At 38.0% G+C, this 16,057-nt stretch overlaps 1 protein-coding gene across 1 annotated transcript in view; it reads right to left on the bottom strand.

The window, feature by feature from the left end:
• Window positions 1-16,057, bottom strand: part of PACS2 (phosphofurin acidic cluster sorting protein 2) — a 90,602-nt gene that overhangs the window by 42,597 nt on the left and 31,948 nt on the right. Inside the window, exons 10-14 of the mRNA XM_056862900.1 lie at window positions 13,701-13,791; window positions 6,064-6,188; window positions 4,790-4,922; window positions 3,219-3,323; window positions 1,622-1,728 (exon numbers count right to left, since the gene is read on the bottom strand). Coding sequence (XP_056718878.1) covers window positions 1,622-1,728; window positions 3,219-3,323; window positions 4,790-4,922; window positions 6,064-6,188; window positions 13,701-13,791 — 561 coding nt within the window. The remainder of the gene's footprint in view (window positions 1-1,621; window positions 1,729-3,218; window positions 3,324-4,789; window positions 4,923-6,063; window positions 6,189-13,700; window positions 13,792-16,057) is intronic.

Below are 16,057 nucleotides of genomic sequence, written 5' to 3'. Positions count from 1 at the left end.
ATAAATTCTGAACATTGTAATCTTGTGATGGAAGGCAGAAGCTGAGAGAGAGCAGACTGATTAAGGTGACCTTGTGGGATCATGGGAGCAGTCAGTCAAAACAGAGGCTTCCAGGTCTGCCCCTACTTAGCTATTTTATATTTCAACTTATGCAAATAGCTGCTGTATGGAAGTCATTTGCTTGATTTCTGTTTTGGATGCATTTTCTATATCCAAGGGCGGATTGATGCTGAAGATGCAGTGAGCCAATTGCATAACTGGGTTGTTTGTTGGCCGGAACTTCAAGAACATTATGATGAGATAATTGTGATCTCTACAGCAAAATGCTGTTGGTCCTAATTTTCTTTTACATTGTCAATATTCTTAATGGGTCTAAGAAAGAATACAGTGAAATCATAACCCAGGAAATCTGACTAAGGTCAGATGGACTGTACTAGGGGAAAAAATAAACCAAATGCTAGCCAGACTTAGATAACTGGTTTCTTAAAAGAATATAGAGTAATTTTTAGCATCTTCAAGGTGGAATAAAATCATGGGGGGAAATTTGAGTGACCAGCTATTAAAACAATGGGCAATGCCCAAGCAGAGTGCAACCTCTCTTACACAGTTCAGTTCTTTATTATTACAGCCCATGACCAGTAGGTATATAAAGGAAAAATAAAATTTATATACACATGATCTTGATAAACACAGGATAGTCCTAATAGATACCAGCTAAAACTACTCATATCTTGTCAGCGGATACATAATTTATGCCACGGTAGCAGCAGCAGACATCTTTAGACGCTGCTGTGCAGCTATTTCATGTGATCCAAGAGGCAATTAAATTTGTGCTCCCTGCAACCAAGAATCATCTCTTCTACACCCCAGTCCATTTTATGGTCCTTCAGTAAAGACAGGGTAGTAGTGGTGTTCGTTATAAGTCTTTCTCGTTGAACATTCCTACTACAAACCATTAGGCGCTGCTGGACCTGGTCCCTGTCTTTAAGGTGCTACTGGACTCTTGCTCTGCAGGTGGAGAAGATTCACAGGTGAGGAGAGAGACAATGGACTCAAAAGAGGCCAATTTTCCTTGTCTCAGGGTCAGTGACTGGGCAACCCTTTTTCCCTGCCAAAAGTATCCTTGCAGGCTAGATGAGAATATGAACTCAGAGGACATTTAAGCTTTCACAAGTAGGTTCATTTGTCTTTCAGGTTTTAGGATGGCTGAGTCTTTTGTCCCTTTGTGCATCCACACAAAACTCTGGGAAGCACTGCTTATTCAACACATCCCTCATCTTGCCAGATACCATCTAATGGCACTGCTGAGCCTTTCTTTTTTGGCATCTGTGGTAGTTGCCTCCTCGCTTCATTGAGATTTCTGGCCCTACCAGAGATCCGTTCTGCAAACTTTCCAATTATAATCTGCACATGCTAGAAAAAAAACGATAAAACAGGTTTAGAAAAACTCTCCTTTCTACTGGCACCTTTGGGAAAGTAACTTTCATACCTTCTGATATCTGAATTCAGGGACTCCTGAAAATAATAAATTACTGCTTGTATAGCTACGCTGTGCCTATAAAACTAGGTAACTGGAAATAGGAAGCACATATGATAACATGAAATAAAAACTGGAACTTACTATCTCTGTATTCTGGAGACAATAGTGCTAAAAGCTGCTTGAATATCAGCAGACGAACATGTGCAGACAACTGGAAGAGAATGTTTTTGCAAGACATCTGAAAGAAACTGAAAAGGACATGCAAGTCTTTCAAACAGGGCACTTTATCTAAAAATCCAGTTGGGGAGGCAGGGCTGAGGCAATAGCAGTTTGTCACAAGAAATCTAACAGCAAAGTCCCGTTGTTGCTCAAGTCAATTAGCACATCTAACTTGAGTCTGGGAATATCACACAACTGGTTCTGGCCCAATTTTATTAAGAGGCTTACATTACAGACTAGCTGGTTGCTTCTTTGGTACCACACAGGTTGAGTCCCCAAGGTAAGCTAGATTTTATAAAGATGAAGCCAACACAGCGTGACCTTTTCATTGGATTTTTGTGCCTCGACCTGGTCCTAAAATGATTCAATATGCAATTGGATCATGGGCCAATATGTACAGAATTAACTCACTCTAAAAAGGTAAAAAATCAGAATGCACGTTGAACCTTTCATAAGAACAATTCGACATGTGGAAACAACATGAAACAAGAAGTCAATCTGCAACCTCCAATCCGGGGGGGGGGGGGGAAATCGGGTGTAACAAGGAATCTGTTTACACTATGAAGTAGTCAGCACATTGTACATGATGGGGGGAACACCTGGGCAAAGGATGGCCAGCTGGTTGGGTGTTGTAAATTGATTATGTGTTGTTGTATTATGTATTATTGTTATGGTTAAGCTCAAGACCTTTGGTCAAAGGAGCTAGTAAATAAATGGAATGGATGGCCAGCTGGGGTCACTCTATTGTCCAGAAACTGGTTGCGGGCAACGAGGGGTCAGCTTCATGATAAAAGTTGGTACCACAGTATATGATCCCCTATGCTTGGACACTGCTTCACACACACACACACACACACATACATGTGTGTGTATGTGTGTATATATATATATATACATGTGTATGTATATAAATGTGTGTGTAAAGTGCCGTCAAGTCGCAGCCGACTTATGGCGACCCTTTATGGGGTTTTCATGGCAAGAGACTAACAGAGATGGTTTGCCAGTGCCTTCCTCTGCATAGCAACCCTGGACTTCCTTGGTGGTCTCCCATCCAAATACTAACCAGGGCTGACCCTGCTTAGTTTCTGAGATCTGACGAGATCAGGCTAGCCTGGGCCATCTAGGTGTGTGTATATATATATATATATGTGTGTGTGTGTGTGTGTGTGTGTGTATATACATATACATACATACATATATACACACATATACACACACACACATATATATATACATACATATATATACACACATACATACATACACACATATATATGTGTGTATGTATGTATGTATATGCATATATATGTGTGTGTGTATACATATATATATGATTTTAATATTGCATAAAAATGTTTAACGAGATGCAAAGATTCAAGTGTAGACCCTGTTTCTTACAGCTTGAAAGATTTCTGGTAGGGATAGAGGCCTGACAAAAACATTATTGCAGGGGTGGCCCATTGATGAGATCACCATAGGTCTGAAATTGCCACGTGATAACAACACAAAGCGTCTTTACCTGTCCTTGCCAGTCAGAAGAATTGACAAGAATAATGTTTTCTGGGAGGTGGTCATCTGAGATGAGGATGTGATTCAGCTGGTCGTACACAGTTTTCCTAGGGATCTGTGAAAACAAATACCAGAGACAAAAATATCCTTAAGGATCTGTCAGATCATGCATGGACACTGCTACTACTTCTTTTCTCACCTTTTTACTAAAGGAAACCACCTTTTCTTTCCACTTTGTCTCCCAGAATATATTTGAAAGGAGTTAACGATGTGGATCCTACCACTTTGGCCTTGGAACTTGGATCTATGCCACACAACCTCAAAAAGGTTCCTTCAGGAAATCACATTAGAAAACAAAGCCTGGGAATAAAACTAGACGGCACCCAGGAAAATAAACGCTAGGAAGGCAGGGAGAATTTCCACACTGAAACTTGAGGGTCTTGAGATTGGAGGGTATTGCTCTGGTAAAGAAAGATCTATTAATGAATGTCCATAATTACACTGGCCAAAGCTTCAACCTCTCTCTGAAGTTCCCTCAAATGACAGAGTTACTCTAGTCTGAGCCCAGTGAAATCAAGGGGCTTAGACTGGAGTAACTGCAAATCTTTTTCTTTGTTCACTATATAGAAGAATCCACGGGAGGCGCTAGCAGTGCAATCCTATGCAGAATTACTCTGGTCTAAGCCCACTGATTTCAATGGGCTTAAACTTGAGTGACACGGTGTAGGATTGCAGTCTAGGTTACACTTAAATAAAGACATAACAGCCTTTCTGGGTCAGAGCAGTGCTCCATTTAATACAGCATCCTGTTTCACACAGTAGCCAACAGAACAAGAACAAGGGGGGGACTCAACCAAATGAGCAGACAGAGCTTCAAAGGTTGAGCTACAACTTAACAATATAACCAAATAATTACATTTATTTCTAGGTGTACACGGTAAAATTGATAAAAATTGGTATGCAGGCTACATATAAAAATCAGTTATAAAATTCTTGACTGAAATTTCAGTGCAATGTCTATTGTTTAGGTCTCATTATTCCAAGAAAAATCTGCTCCATGCTTCGAGTGAGCATGAAGGAAAACTGAAATCAGCTTTCTTGAGATTTGGCTAGAAGGGCTCCCTTGACAACTGAGAAGGCAAAAACTTAAAAGGTGGGACACTATTTGTATCACTCTTTGAGGGGGCTGCCAGTTCATATTCCCATTAAACATTTTGTAAAGTTGGATTATTTAGAAAATATATGTTACAAACAAGCCTCCTTATTTCAAATGAAACACAACCTAAGGGGGGGCAGTGTGGTGTAGTGGTTAAGAGTGGTGGACTCTAATCTGGAGAACCGGGTTTGATTCCCCACTCCTACACATGAAGCCGCTGGGTGACCTTGGGCCAGTCACAGTTCCCTCTAAACCCGCTCAGCCCCACCTACCTTACAAGGTGTCTGTTGTGGGGAGAAGAAGAGAAGGAGATTGTGGGGAGAAGAAGAGAAGGAGATTGTAAGTCAGTCTGATTCTACCTTAAATGGTAGAGAAAGTCGGCAAATAGAAACCAACTCTTCTTCTTCTTGAAGTTTGCATCTTACCTGCAAGTGGTGCCTGGTGTCTGGCGACCGTTCGTTGTCTAGGCTGTTGGCCCGTTCATTCTGCTGCCTCGCTGGCTGCCTCTCTTTCAGTGATGTGCTTCTGCCTCTGCGACCGGTCTGCTTCCCCTCGGATCTGCTGAGAAGCAAACGTTTGCATGTTTACCACTAAAACGAAGATGGCAGCACCGATGCTGCAACCTTCCTGAAGCACAGCAGGAAAAGGAAAGAAGCAGAACCGTCACAATTTCCTGTGTTCCCATGAGCCAGTGTCACTGCAGACAAGGACAGGATTGCTCTCATTAAAGCATGGAGGCAGCTCCGTGGAACAAGGCACCAAACCATTCAAGATGGCTTCTCTCAGGTATTCTGGTTTTCCCTAAGAACGTCGGATATAGCATCATTGTAACAAATTCACTTCTGGGTCTTACTCCTGACTTTCTTTGCTGCACCTTCATGTACTACCTTTTTATTAAAAAGCAATAAAGTGAAAATGGCTGAGAAGGGTTCAATAAAGAAATGACGTCTTGCTTAGGGGTTTCTGGGTTGCTGTACACTGACTTGGCAAATTCACACCCTGCCTGTCAACCAAAATGGTTCTCCGAGAAGCTTGCATAAAAGGATCGGGCCCAAATAAAAGCTATATGTTTAGAAGCTACGTATTGTAAGACCTGAAAAGGTTGCATGCCTATGTTTGAGGTATGTATACTAAAGTCCACAATTAAGAACAAAAAGGGTTTTTCCAGGTATGTTCAAAGGAAGGAAACAATAAATTCAGAGAGGCTAAATTCTGTGCAGTCACATATAAAGTCCACTGCTTAAAGTTGGGTCATGGCAACTAGATTAATTTTTTAAATTTTTAAAAAAATATTTAGTGAATTTTAGTTGATTAATCAAGAATTTTAACCAGGTATTGTCTTTTAAAAATCTATGTAATCTTTTGTACCATGCCTATTTTGGTGCCATGCCTATTTCAGCATATTGTTTCCTTCTGTAAAACTGCATACTGCAATGTTCCAATGTTATTTTGCATGTTTACTTGGACTAATTTTTTAAAGTGCTGTATTTCATCAACAGGTCCTTGCAGGTAGGACACCAGACTGTTGGACACAGTCTACATAGCAAGGGAGACAGAAAACCTGTCGGTCTGGAAAAACTAGAATTGGAAGCAATGTAAGTCAGAGTTCATAGGCCACAAGTCCTAAATAATTAGGGTCAAAAAACATATCTCCAGACAACAAAAGAGGTTTTGGAGCTCTTATAGTTAGACATGGTACCTAATGGAAGAAATGATGAGAGATTCTGTCTTTGTAATTCTGCCACTTGGTGGAAGCTTTTCAAGGAAGATATCCAGAGAAGAAAGTTGTTCAGTTTCCAGAGTATCTTCTTGCTCAAGATTCTCCTATTGACATAAAAAAGACACGAGAAATAATGTTCTGTAGAAGAGAAGCACAATACTGGCAGGAATAATGGACACAACTCTGGTCTAGATAAGCTCTTAAATCAAGCTCCTTTAACAAGCAACAAAAACATCTTCTTCCTGTTTTTGTCCTTGCAAAAGAAAAGAGGGCCACACCAAACCAAACAGAGACAAAAAAACCCAGCAACTGATGGAAGGGAAAATATTTAATAATTAAATTGCCCCTTCGCGTTTTGCATACGCTTCCTCAGGGGGCTCTAACGAATAAAATATATATTAAAATGTTGACATTAGATGGCATCCGGGCCCCTCTCCACTAGCGTCCGTGCCACCCTGGGCGGCATAAGTGGCACAGGATGCCGGTGCAGCCCCGTTCTGGCCTCCTAAGGACTTTCATGCTTTAGGCTCAGGAACGGGCTATAATTTGGGTTCAGCAAGCTTTTGTGAAGCTCTGATGCTTAGATGTGCAAGAAACAAAATCAGAAAGAAATATTATGCTAACAATAACTATATAATAGATGATATAACTAGAATATGGACTTCATATAATTGTAAGGTTGTAGTTCCTATTTCCCTGTTATCATCAGCATTAGAGCAGATAATTTCAAACCTGGATTTAAATTAGATCAATTTAAAATATGGGAGAAGACAGTATGTGCAACTCATTGTGCTCTCATTATTAATGGAAAAGTAGTTACTGCTGAAGGTATATTGTTTTAAAGTGATGATCAGATTTCTTTTCTTTCAGTATCTTCCTGTCAGAAGCTTTTTGTTATCAGTGATGAGATCTGGTGGAATATCGAGGAATCTAATTAAATTTGAAAGGTTCCTGCTAGGAGATAAGAAATGTAGTACAGGGTGACTATCCCTTATCCGTAAATTCAATATCCAAAATACTCCAAAATCCAAAACATTTTGAGCCCTCAGAAAGGGTAACATGTGCAGGCCGGTCGCACCAATGGCAGGTTCCCCACAATGCCCCACATGCACAAAATTATTTAAAATAGTGTATAAAATTACCTTCAGGCTAGGCAAATAAGGTACATATAAAACATAAATGAATTTTGTGTTTAGACTTGGGTCCCATCCCCAAGATATCTCATTATGCATATGCAAATATTCCTTTTTTTATTTTATTAATTTTTTATTGAATTTTTAATAAAGAATACAAAACAAAAAACAAAAAAACAAAAAAAATATAATATATGCATATAATACAAATAATGAAATAAAAAACAAAATACAAACATAACCAAAAAGAAAAGAAAAAAAAGTACAACGCAGTATTAAGACCTAAACTAGTACATTAATGGTTGCTATCTATTCTTTAAAAAGAAAACCAGTGGTCTATAATGCGTCATAACCTACCACCCACCAAAGTGCCCTTCACCATTGGACTTCCGGCGAAGTGTTGTGACAGTAAATAAAAACAGCCTGTTATTCTACTTCTTAATTAAACATCACATTAAACTATAATTCGTTAAATATAGCTTTAAAATCCGTTTTTGCCAGTTTATCCCAATATGCGGCGGCCTTTAACCAAGTATGTTTGAATTCTTCCAAACCTTTACCATGTAAAAAATCTGTAATCTTTGCCATCCGCATATAAAACCATAATTTTTCCCTCCATTCTTTAATTGAAGGTTTATTTGTTTGCTTCCATTTTTTAGCAATAGTAATTCTTGCAGCAGCAAAACTATATTGGCATATGACTCTATCAGCTCTATCTAAACCTTTTTTTGGGATTCCTAATAAACAAAAAGCAGGGTCTTTTTTGATTTTTGCTTTGATCAGATTATTTGTTTCATTCAAAATTAAACACCAAAATCTTTTAATTTTTTTACAAGACCACCATACATGCATAAAAGTTCCAGTGTCTTTACCACATTTCCAGCATAACGCTTTTTCTTCTTTTTTCATCTTACTCAATAACACTGGAGTTATGTACCATCTATAAAATATTTTGTATAAGTTTTCTTTTATTTCATTCGAAATAGTAAATTTAAATTCCTTTTTCCATAAGTTTTCCCATATCTCCAAATCTATATTATATCCAAGGTCCCTCATCCATTTTACCATCATCGATTTAATCCTTTCCTGTTCTAAATTCATCTCTATTAGTAATTTATAAATCCTTCCTATCATTCCTTTATTACCTTTATATAATATTATCTCAAAAATAGATTTAGAGTGATTAAAGCCCACTTTAATATCTTTATTAAATATATCTTTTAATTTATAATACATAAACCAATCTTTAATCTGAAGTTCTTCTCGTGATCTCATTATCCATAACCCATCTTTAAATTCTATCAACTCTCTATAATTATTACAATCTAAATTTAAATGTGCACCTCTTCTCAAAAATGCTTCTATGGGATTAATCCATCCAGGTGTTTTATTTTCTAAATAATCCTTATATTTCTTCCAAATTAATATTAAGTTTTTCCGTATAATATGGGAATTGAAATCTTTATTCACTTTCTCTTTATCATACCATAAATATGCATGCCACCCAAACCTTAATTTAAACCCTTCTAATTCTAATAGTTTCAGATTCTCTAGGAGGACCCAATTTTTAATCCAAGTAAAGCAAACTGCATGATAATACATTTTCAGATCAGGTAGTCCCAAACCTCCTGTTTCCTTTAACTCTATTAAATTATTATATGCAATTCTGTGTCTTTCTTTACCCCAAATAAATCTCATAATATCCTTCTTCCAATCTTCAAATATCTGTGCTCCTTTCAAGATTAGTAAATTTTGAAACAAAAAAAGCATTTTAGGTAACAACATCATTTTTATTACTGAAATTCTTCCCCAAAGTGATAATGGAATTTTTCCCCAACTTATCAAATCTTTCTTTATCTGTTGCCATTGATTTACATAATTAAATTGGAATAAGTTAAGATTATTATTCGATAACCATATACCCAAATACTTAATTTTATGTTCAATAGTAAAACCTGTCTTTTTGATTAATATTTGCTGTTGTGAAAGAGTCATATTTTTAACCAATATTTTAGTTTTCATTTTATTAATTTTAAATCCTGAAAGCTTTCCATAAACCTCCAATATTTTATTCCATCTATCAATTTGTTCAATCGGATCACTCAAAATACAAACTAAATCATCTGCATAAGCTCTCAATTTATATTGATTTCTCCCTATTCGCACTCCAGTTATTTCATCCGTTTTTCTAAAAATATTCAATAACATTTCTAATACTAATATAAACAACAAAGGGGAAAGAGGACATCCCTGTCTCGTTCCCCTTTGAATTTCTATATTCGGTGATAATGTTCCATTTATTATCAAATTAGCTGTTTGTTGAGTATATACACTTCTTATAGCAGTTTTGAAATTATCCCCAAAATCCATAAATTCTAACACTCTACTCATAAACTGCCAGTTAACATTATCAAACGCTTTTTCCGCATCCAGAAATATCAAAGCTAAAGGTGTTGTATCTTGTTCTGCATATTCCAAAATATCTATCACCATCCTTACATTTTGACTAAGTAGTCTTCCTGGTAAAAATCCTGCCTGGTCTTCATGTATTAATTGATTCAATACCTTTTTTAATCTCAGAGCTAAAATTGCAACAAATAATTTATAATCTGTATTTAGTAATGAAATTGGTCTGTAATTTTTAACTTCTGATAAATCTGAATTTGGTTTTGGTATCAGTGCTATATTTGCTTGTTTCCATGTTTGAGGAATAATACCCTTTATTAATGTTATATTCATCACTTCTATTAAGTGAGGAGATAATTGATCTTTAAACACTTTGTAATAATTTGCAGTAAAGCCATCCGGTCCTGGAGATTTATTTAATTTACTCTTATTTATTACATCATCTAATTCCTCCTTAGTTATTGGTAAATCTAAACTTTCTTTATCTTCCTGGGAAATTTTCCCCAGATCCAATTTGTTAAGATATGAATCTATTTCTATTTCTGACACCTTATTTTTTTTATATAAATTCGTATAAAACTCCACAAATGTATCTATTATCTCGTCCTTTTCTCTTGTTATCTTACCTTTCCTTTTTATTTGGGTTATTAATACTTTTTTATGTTTTTGCTTCAACTGCCATGCTAACATTTTACACGGTTTATTAGCATGTTCAAAGAATCTTTGTTTGTTATACATAATTTTCCGTTCAATTTCCTCCGTGATTAAAAATTCATATTGATGCTGATATTTTCTTATCAGAGCCTGCTGAGTTTGTTTAACTGTTTTATCATGTATTCTGCTAAGATGCCTTTCTCCTTGTTTTATTTTTTCTAACATCTCTTGTTTCTTTTTCTCCTTTTCCATATACCATCTTATATTTTGCTGAATTAATATTCCTCTAATTACTGCCTTACCAGCATCCCAAATAATATCTTCTCGGGTGCCCTTTCCTATGTTTTCCTTAAAATAATTCAATATCTCCATCTTCACTTTGTCCACTATTTTAGTATTTTTTAAAAGAAAGTCATTGATTCTCCAGGGTTTATACCTTCTTTCCCCTATTTTAATCTTTACTGTTACAGCATTATGATCTGATAATATCCTAGGCAGTATCTCTGAATCTTCTGAATTAATTATCAAACTTTTCGAGAGCCATAACATATCTATCCTAGAATATGAGAGATGTCTCTGTGAAAAAAAAGTATATCCTTTCTTATTGCCATTTATCATTCTCCAGACATCAAACATATCCCATTGGTCTATAAGAGCTTCAAAATTAGCCGGTAATTTACCCTCATTATTTGCTTTTTTCTTCTTACCAGATCTGTCTAACTTAGGTGCCATTACTCCATTAAAGTCCCCCATCCATATCATTTTGTCTGTAGCATATTCCGCCATTATCATTGCCAATTTATCATAAAATAATTTTTGATTAGAGTTGGGAGCATATATTCCCACAAGTAGAATCTTCTGCAAGTCACATATTATTTCCACCATTAATATTCTACCCTCTATGTCCTGATATATTAGTTTTGGTTCTAATAATGAAGGTAAATACATCGCTATACCATTAATTTTTTTTGTACCATTACATGTCGTAAAGAGTGTACCCAACCTAGAATTTTCTAATCTAAATATATCCTTTGGGAGTATATGTGTTTCCTGTAAATAAATAATATTAGCCTTAGTTTTTTGTAAGTGATGGTATATTTTGCTTCTTTTTTTAGGAGAATTCAATCCATTAATATTCCAAGATAAAACCTGTAACATATCAAAATTCAATTAGATCCATTATACATCAAAATTATCAAACTTTAACTCCTATCCTGCCCCCTTTTCCCATCCCCAATTTTTTGTTCAACCAGTATCTTCAATTGGCGACTCTTCTGATGAATCTATTGGCAATTCTCCTCCTCCAGATGCTTCATCTGCCTTTTCTTCTTCTGGAGATTCTCTAGTTTTAACTTGTTTAGTTGGCTTACTTGGTTTAGCCAATTCAGCATCGTATCTCCTCAAAAACTGTTCAGCCTTGTCCAATTCTGTGAACGTGAATCTTTTTGCCTTGAAAATGAAAGAAATGCCTTTTGGATATTCCCATCTGAATTGTATTCCACTGAATCTCAAACGTTGAACAATCTCCATAAAATCTTTCCTCTTCCTCAGCAATCTAGCAGGTATTTCTTTCATCAGTCGCAGAGACTCATCTCCAACTTTAAGCGGTGTCTTGTAGTGAATGTTGAGTATCAAGTCACGATGACTCCTTGAAAGTAGTTGAAGTAGGCAATCCCTTGGAACTTTATTTCTGGTTGCATATGCAGAGTTTATTCTGTAATCTGTTACAATCATCCCTGCTATAACTTCTTCAGATTCCTGTAGAAAATCTGCTAGGAGTACTGTCAGATATCTACGCAAATCCCGGTCTTCAATTTTTTCTCTCAATCCGCGTATGCGCAGGGAAGATTCTTTGATCTTATATTCAATCATTGCCATTTGATCTTGTTGAATTTCTTCTCTCTCAGTTACTGCTGTTAGTGACATCTCAAGGGTATCCACCTTCTTTTTAATTTCTTTAACTTCTTGTGTTGTCTTTTTAAGCTTGGTTTCAACCCTATCTTGTCTGACAGTCAGGGATGAGATTGTATCTTGCAAAGCAGCTATAGCAACCGAATTCTGAGATGTAGTCATTGTATTCTGGGTTAACTCCTGCTTCATTTCTGCAACATCTTGATGAGTCTTAGATAGGAGATCATATAAAGCATTCAGTGTCACTTCAGGCTTGGTTTTTGAAGACATCTTTGCAGTTACAGATGTTGTTGCAACTGGAGACTGTTTAGGTGTAATTTGTGATGCTGAAGCTCTTCTTTGAGGAATCTGTACCACCAGTTTTGTATCTTTAAGAATATCCTTAGTATGCTTCTCCTTCTCACCCATTGAGAAGCTAAAAGGTAACAAACAATTGTAATCCAAATACAGGAGATGGGGGGGGGCAGAAAACTTTTCTAGTTCATGTTGTAAAAAGATTTCAGATGTAGTAATTCATTATAGAGAAAAAAAACAATCACCATGTCATCTCAGCAAGCTTTTTCCATGTCACTTGATTGCTTTCCAACAGATCTTGTTTGCTTTTCCAGTCTTTCAGTGTAAAAAAAAAAGTGCGTCAGTCAGCTGGCAAAAAGCCAAACTTTTTTAAACCAGAACAAAACGAAATTATAGATTGTTCAGAGTTAGTTTATTAAGGATCCACTGCCACACACCCCAGTTGAAATAATTGTAAGCATAAAATAAACTTAATTCAAAAACTTGCTTGTAAATCGGCTTCCACCTCGCTCTCTCCTGCTGTCATATAAGATGGCGCCGGCTCTTCAGTGGGTCCCGTCAGAGCGAGAGTCGCCATTTTCTCAGCGATCTCCGCTCTAATGACGGGTCCGCCACCGGCACCCAATCCTGCACCCCCTCTTTGTCCGAGGAGTGCCGCTTGCCTTTTGTTTCGGGGCCGATTTTTATGCCCCTAGGCAGCAGACGGCAGGAGCGCGTCTCCGCGCTTGCAGCGGGGGGGTCAGCCGACCCGGAAGTTCTATGCAAATATTCCAAAATACAGAATGATCCGATGTACAGAACATTTCTGGTCCCAAGCATTTCGGATAAGGGATACTCAACCTGTACCTTGCATATGTGTTATATTTTGCTGTAAATCTGAGAAGGGATTTATGGAAAAAATGGCTAAAAGATTTAAATTGTCAAATCAGCTTTGAAAGCTGGCATTTCATTTTTGCAAAAGCGCTAACCTTCTCAGCTTGACTAAAATGGTCCATCAATGGAACGACTTAACAAATATATAATATTGAGGGTCACTGTTGTTTCTCCAGTGAGAATAACACTACCTTTTTCCATTCATGATAGAAATGCATCCAGGCAACTAATTATTGGGAAAAGGTAATAAATATAATTTCATATGGAATCAAAACTGTAATTTCTCTTAATCCAGGACTGGCGTTTCTGAATTGCATTGTAACAATACCAAAAAGGATCACTTACAGGACTGGGTGGCTCTTTCTGGCTTCTAACGCTGTGGAGGCTCCCAATTTCTGTCTGAGAGCTTGAGTGAGACATGCCTTCAAAGTAGGGCCTATAGCGAGAAAAACCAAGAACAGTTAGCAGGAGACACGGGCACTATGCAGAGCCTAGAATAGTAATGAGGAGGGGGTGCGGGGAGCACTGGCCCTCTTGGTGGGTAATTCCTGAAATGGCCAGTTGGTGGCAACAGCTCCAAAAGAGGTACAGAAAACCCTGCCAAGGGTCAGGCAGGCTGGGAGAACAGCATGTCACCAGGCAGAGACTCTATGGGCCACTGCTGTCTCCATCTTTAAGCTGGCCTCCCTCGCCCCTCCTTACCCCCCCCCCTTGAATTCATGAAGCCAGATGGCTGGATCATGGCTGCCTTGCAGAACCATCTCTCCCTATAGTAAAATAGGGGTTATGGGAACCATCCATCGGGAAATGTTCTGATTTAGCGTTGTTTTAACTGTATTTAAATTTTTGTATTATTGCATATGTATATCTGTGCTCTTAGTTGCCCCGAGCCTGGTTCTGCCAGATGAGGGCGAGGTATAAATAAAATTTCTATTCTATTCTACATGCCTCAGAAGGTCAAAAGGAGCAGCACTCATGGGTCAGAGGAGCAGTTCCACCACAGATTATTTCTGAAACTTGCATCTTCAAGAATGAATAACCAAGGCCATTACTTTAAATGGACACTTTGGGTGAATGCTGTTCCACTGTTTGTGCTTGAGAGGAAAGAGGAGGCGGGGGGAAGGTTTCCAGCTATGGTGTGAAATTAATTTTACCATTACTCAACTCATTTTATCTACCTATCTATCATATTTTTTATTCTGCCTTTCTGGGTGGCCTGTGGTCCTCCCCTGATTTCTTTGTGGTTGTCATGGGGACAGGGTGTAGCTGCCAGACAAGAGGCTTTTAAAGGGACAGGACATGGCCTAGCTAGTTTTCCCCCTAAGTCAGCAACTCTAGTCACCACTGGCCTCCTCTGTACAAGGGAGTGGCTGTTTGACAAAGGCTAAAGACAGGCCTTGAGGAGGGAAGCACTTGCAAAATGACCATTTCCTAATTTTAAAAATAAGCCATTTGGAAACCAAAAAAAGAAAAGAAAAACGAATGAACAGTTTATCCTTTTCCTAACCATCTTTTAGAAGGGTAGAGGTTTGCGGTTTTATCACTTTTCATTTGATCCTTGCTGAATTTGTTTTGCACACAGACCATGCGTCGTCATCATCATTTATTTATTACAGTCAAAGACCAGCGTACACAAAAAGAAACATCATAAATAATTTAAAAATGTGTAGTATTTGATCAAGTAAAACGAAAATTTAGTTGCAATAACTCTTGGTAAAATGGTCTGTTTAACATAAAAGACATTATGACAGCTTCTTTCTGCTTTATTACACATGCCCTGGCACAGAATCTCGCAACCTGATAGGTAATAGCTTTAACACGATCATCTAATAACAAAGTAGTGTGGCCATGTGTACACTATATACAAGCCAGGGCTGGTTTGGAGAGAGGGACCCCTTGGCAAGAGAGAAGGGGGTCTGAGTCAAGCTGGTCCACCGTCCTGCTCCACCAAGAGGTGCAATCCCAAAGGATGATGCCCTCCTGCCTGTACTATTCATATTATTCTGTATGTATTCACATTATTATGTATACTAATATGTAATATTCATATTATTCTGGGAATTTTTTTTTCTGAACATCATTATGTCAAGGTCAGTGCTGTTGAGCCTGCTGCTGAGACCTGGCTGGGCTCCTTCAAGCTGGCCGACTTCTGAGTAGACTCTGCCAAGGCCAGGCCCTGCTGCAACCTGATAGGCCCCTACCCCAGCTGTGGGGCTTGCTGGCACAGCGTGCCTTTGGTGGGACTTGCAGTCTCCTAGGCTAAGTGCAGGGGTGGCAGCATCACCCCCAGACACCAGTTTATTTCCTTAGTAGAAGCCTTGTCTATGGCACTACCATTCGAATTCAGCATTAAATTCCTTTTTTGCCCAGTGTTACCCCAAGCCTTACAGTTCCGACTGTTCACCCAAGATCTCACTGGTCTCATTCTCATAATCAGAACTTCCAGCCTCTGATCAATTGTTAGCTAAACTGGGTCACTTTGGGGACAGGAAAAAGGTTACATGCCTCCAATCCTGCATTCTCTCTGATGGTAATATAGTCATTCATAGTCTCCTTATTCAAGGCAAAACAGCTGCTCACCAATCTGCCTTCACTGTACAGCCAACAGACATCTGAGAAGCTATTGTCAACTACTCTCCACTCTTTTGTCACGGGGAGAATATCTTCACAATCCTTGTGGATCTACACTGACAACTGGGCAG

The sequence above is a fragment of the Euleptes europaea genome, chromosome 17 (genome assembly GCF_029931775.1).
Source record: "Euleptes europaea isolate rEulEur1 chromosome 17, rEulEur1.hap1, whole genome shotgun sequence".
Taxonomy (NCBI): domain Eukaryota; kingdom Metazoa; phylum Chordata; class Lepidosauria; order Squamata; family Sphaerodactylidae; genus Euleptes; species Euleptes europaea.
Note: the sequence above shows the minus strand (reverse complement) of the source record. Positions and strands in the feature narration are given on the sequence as shown.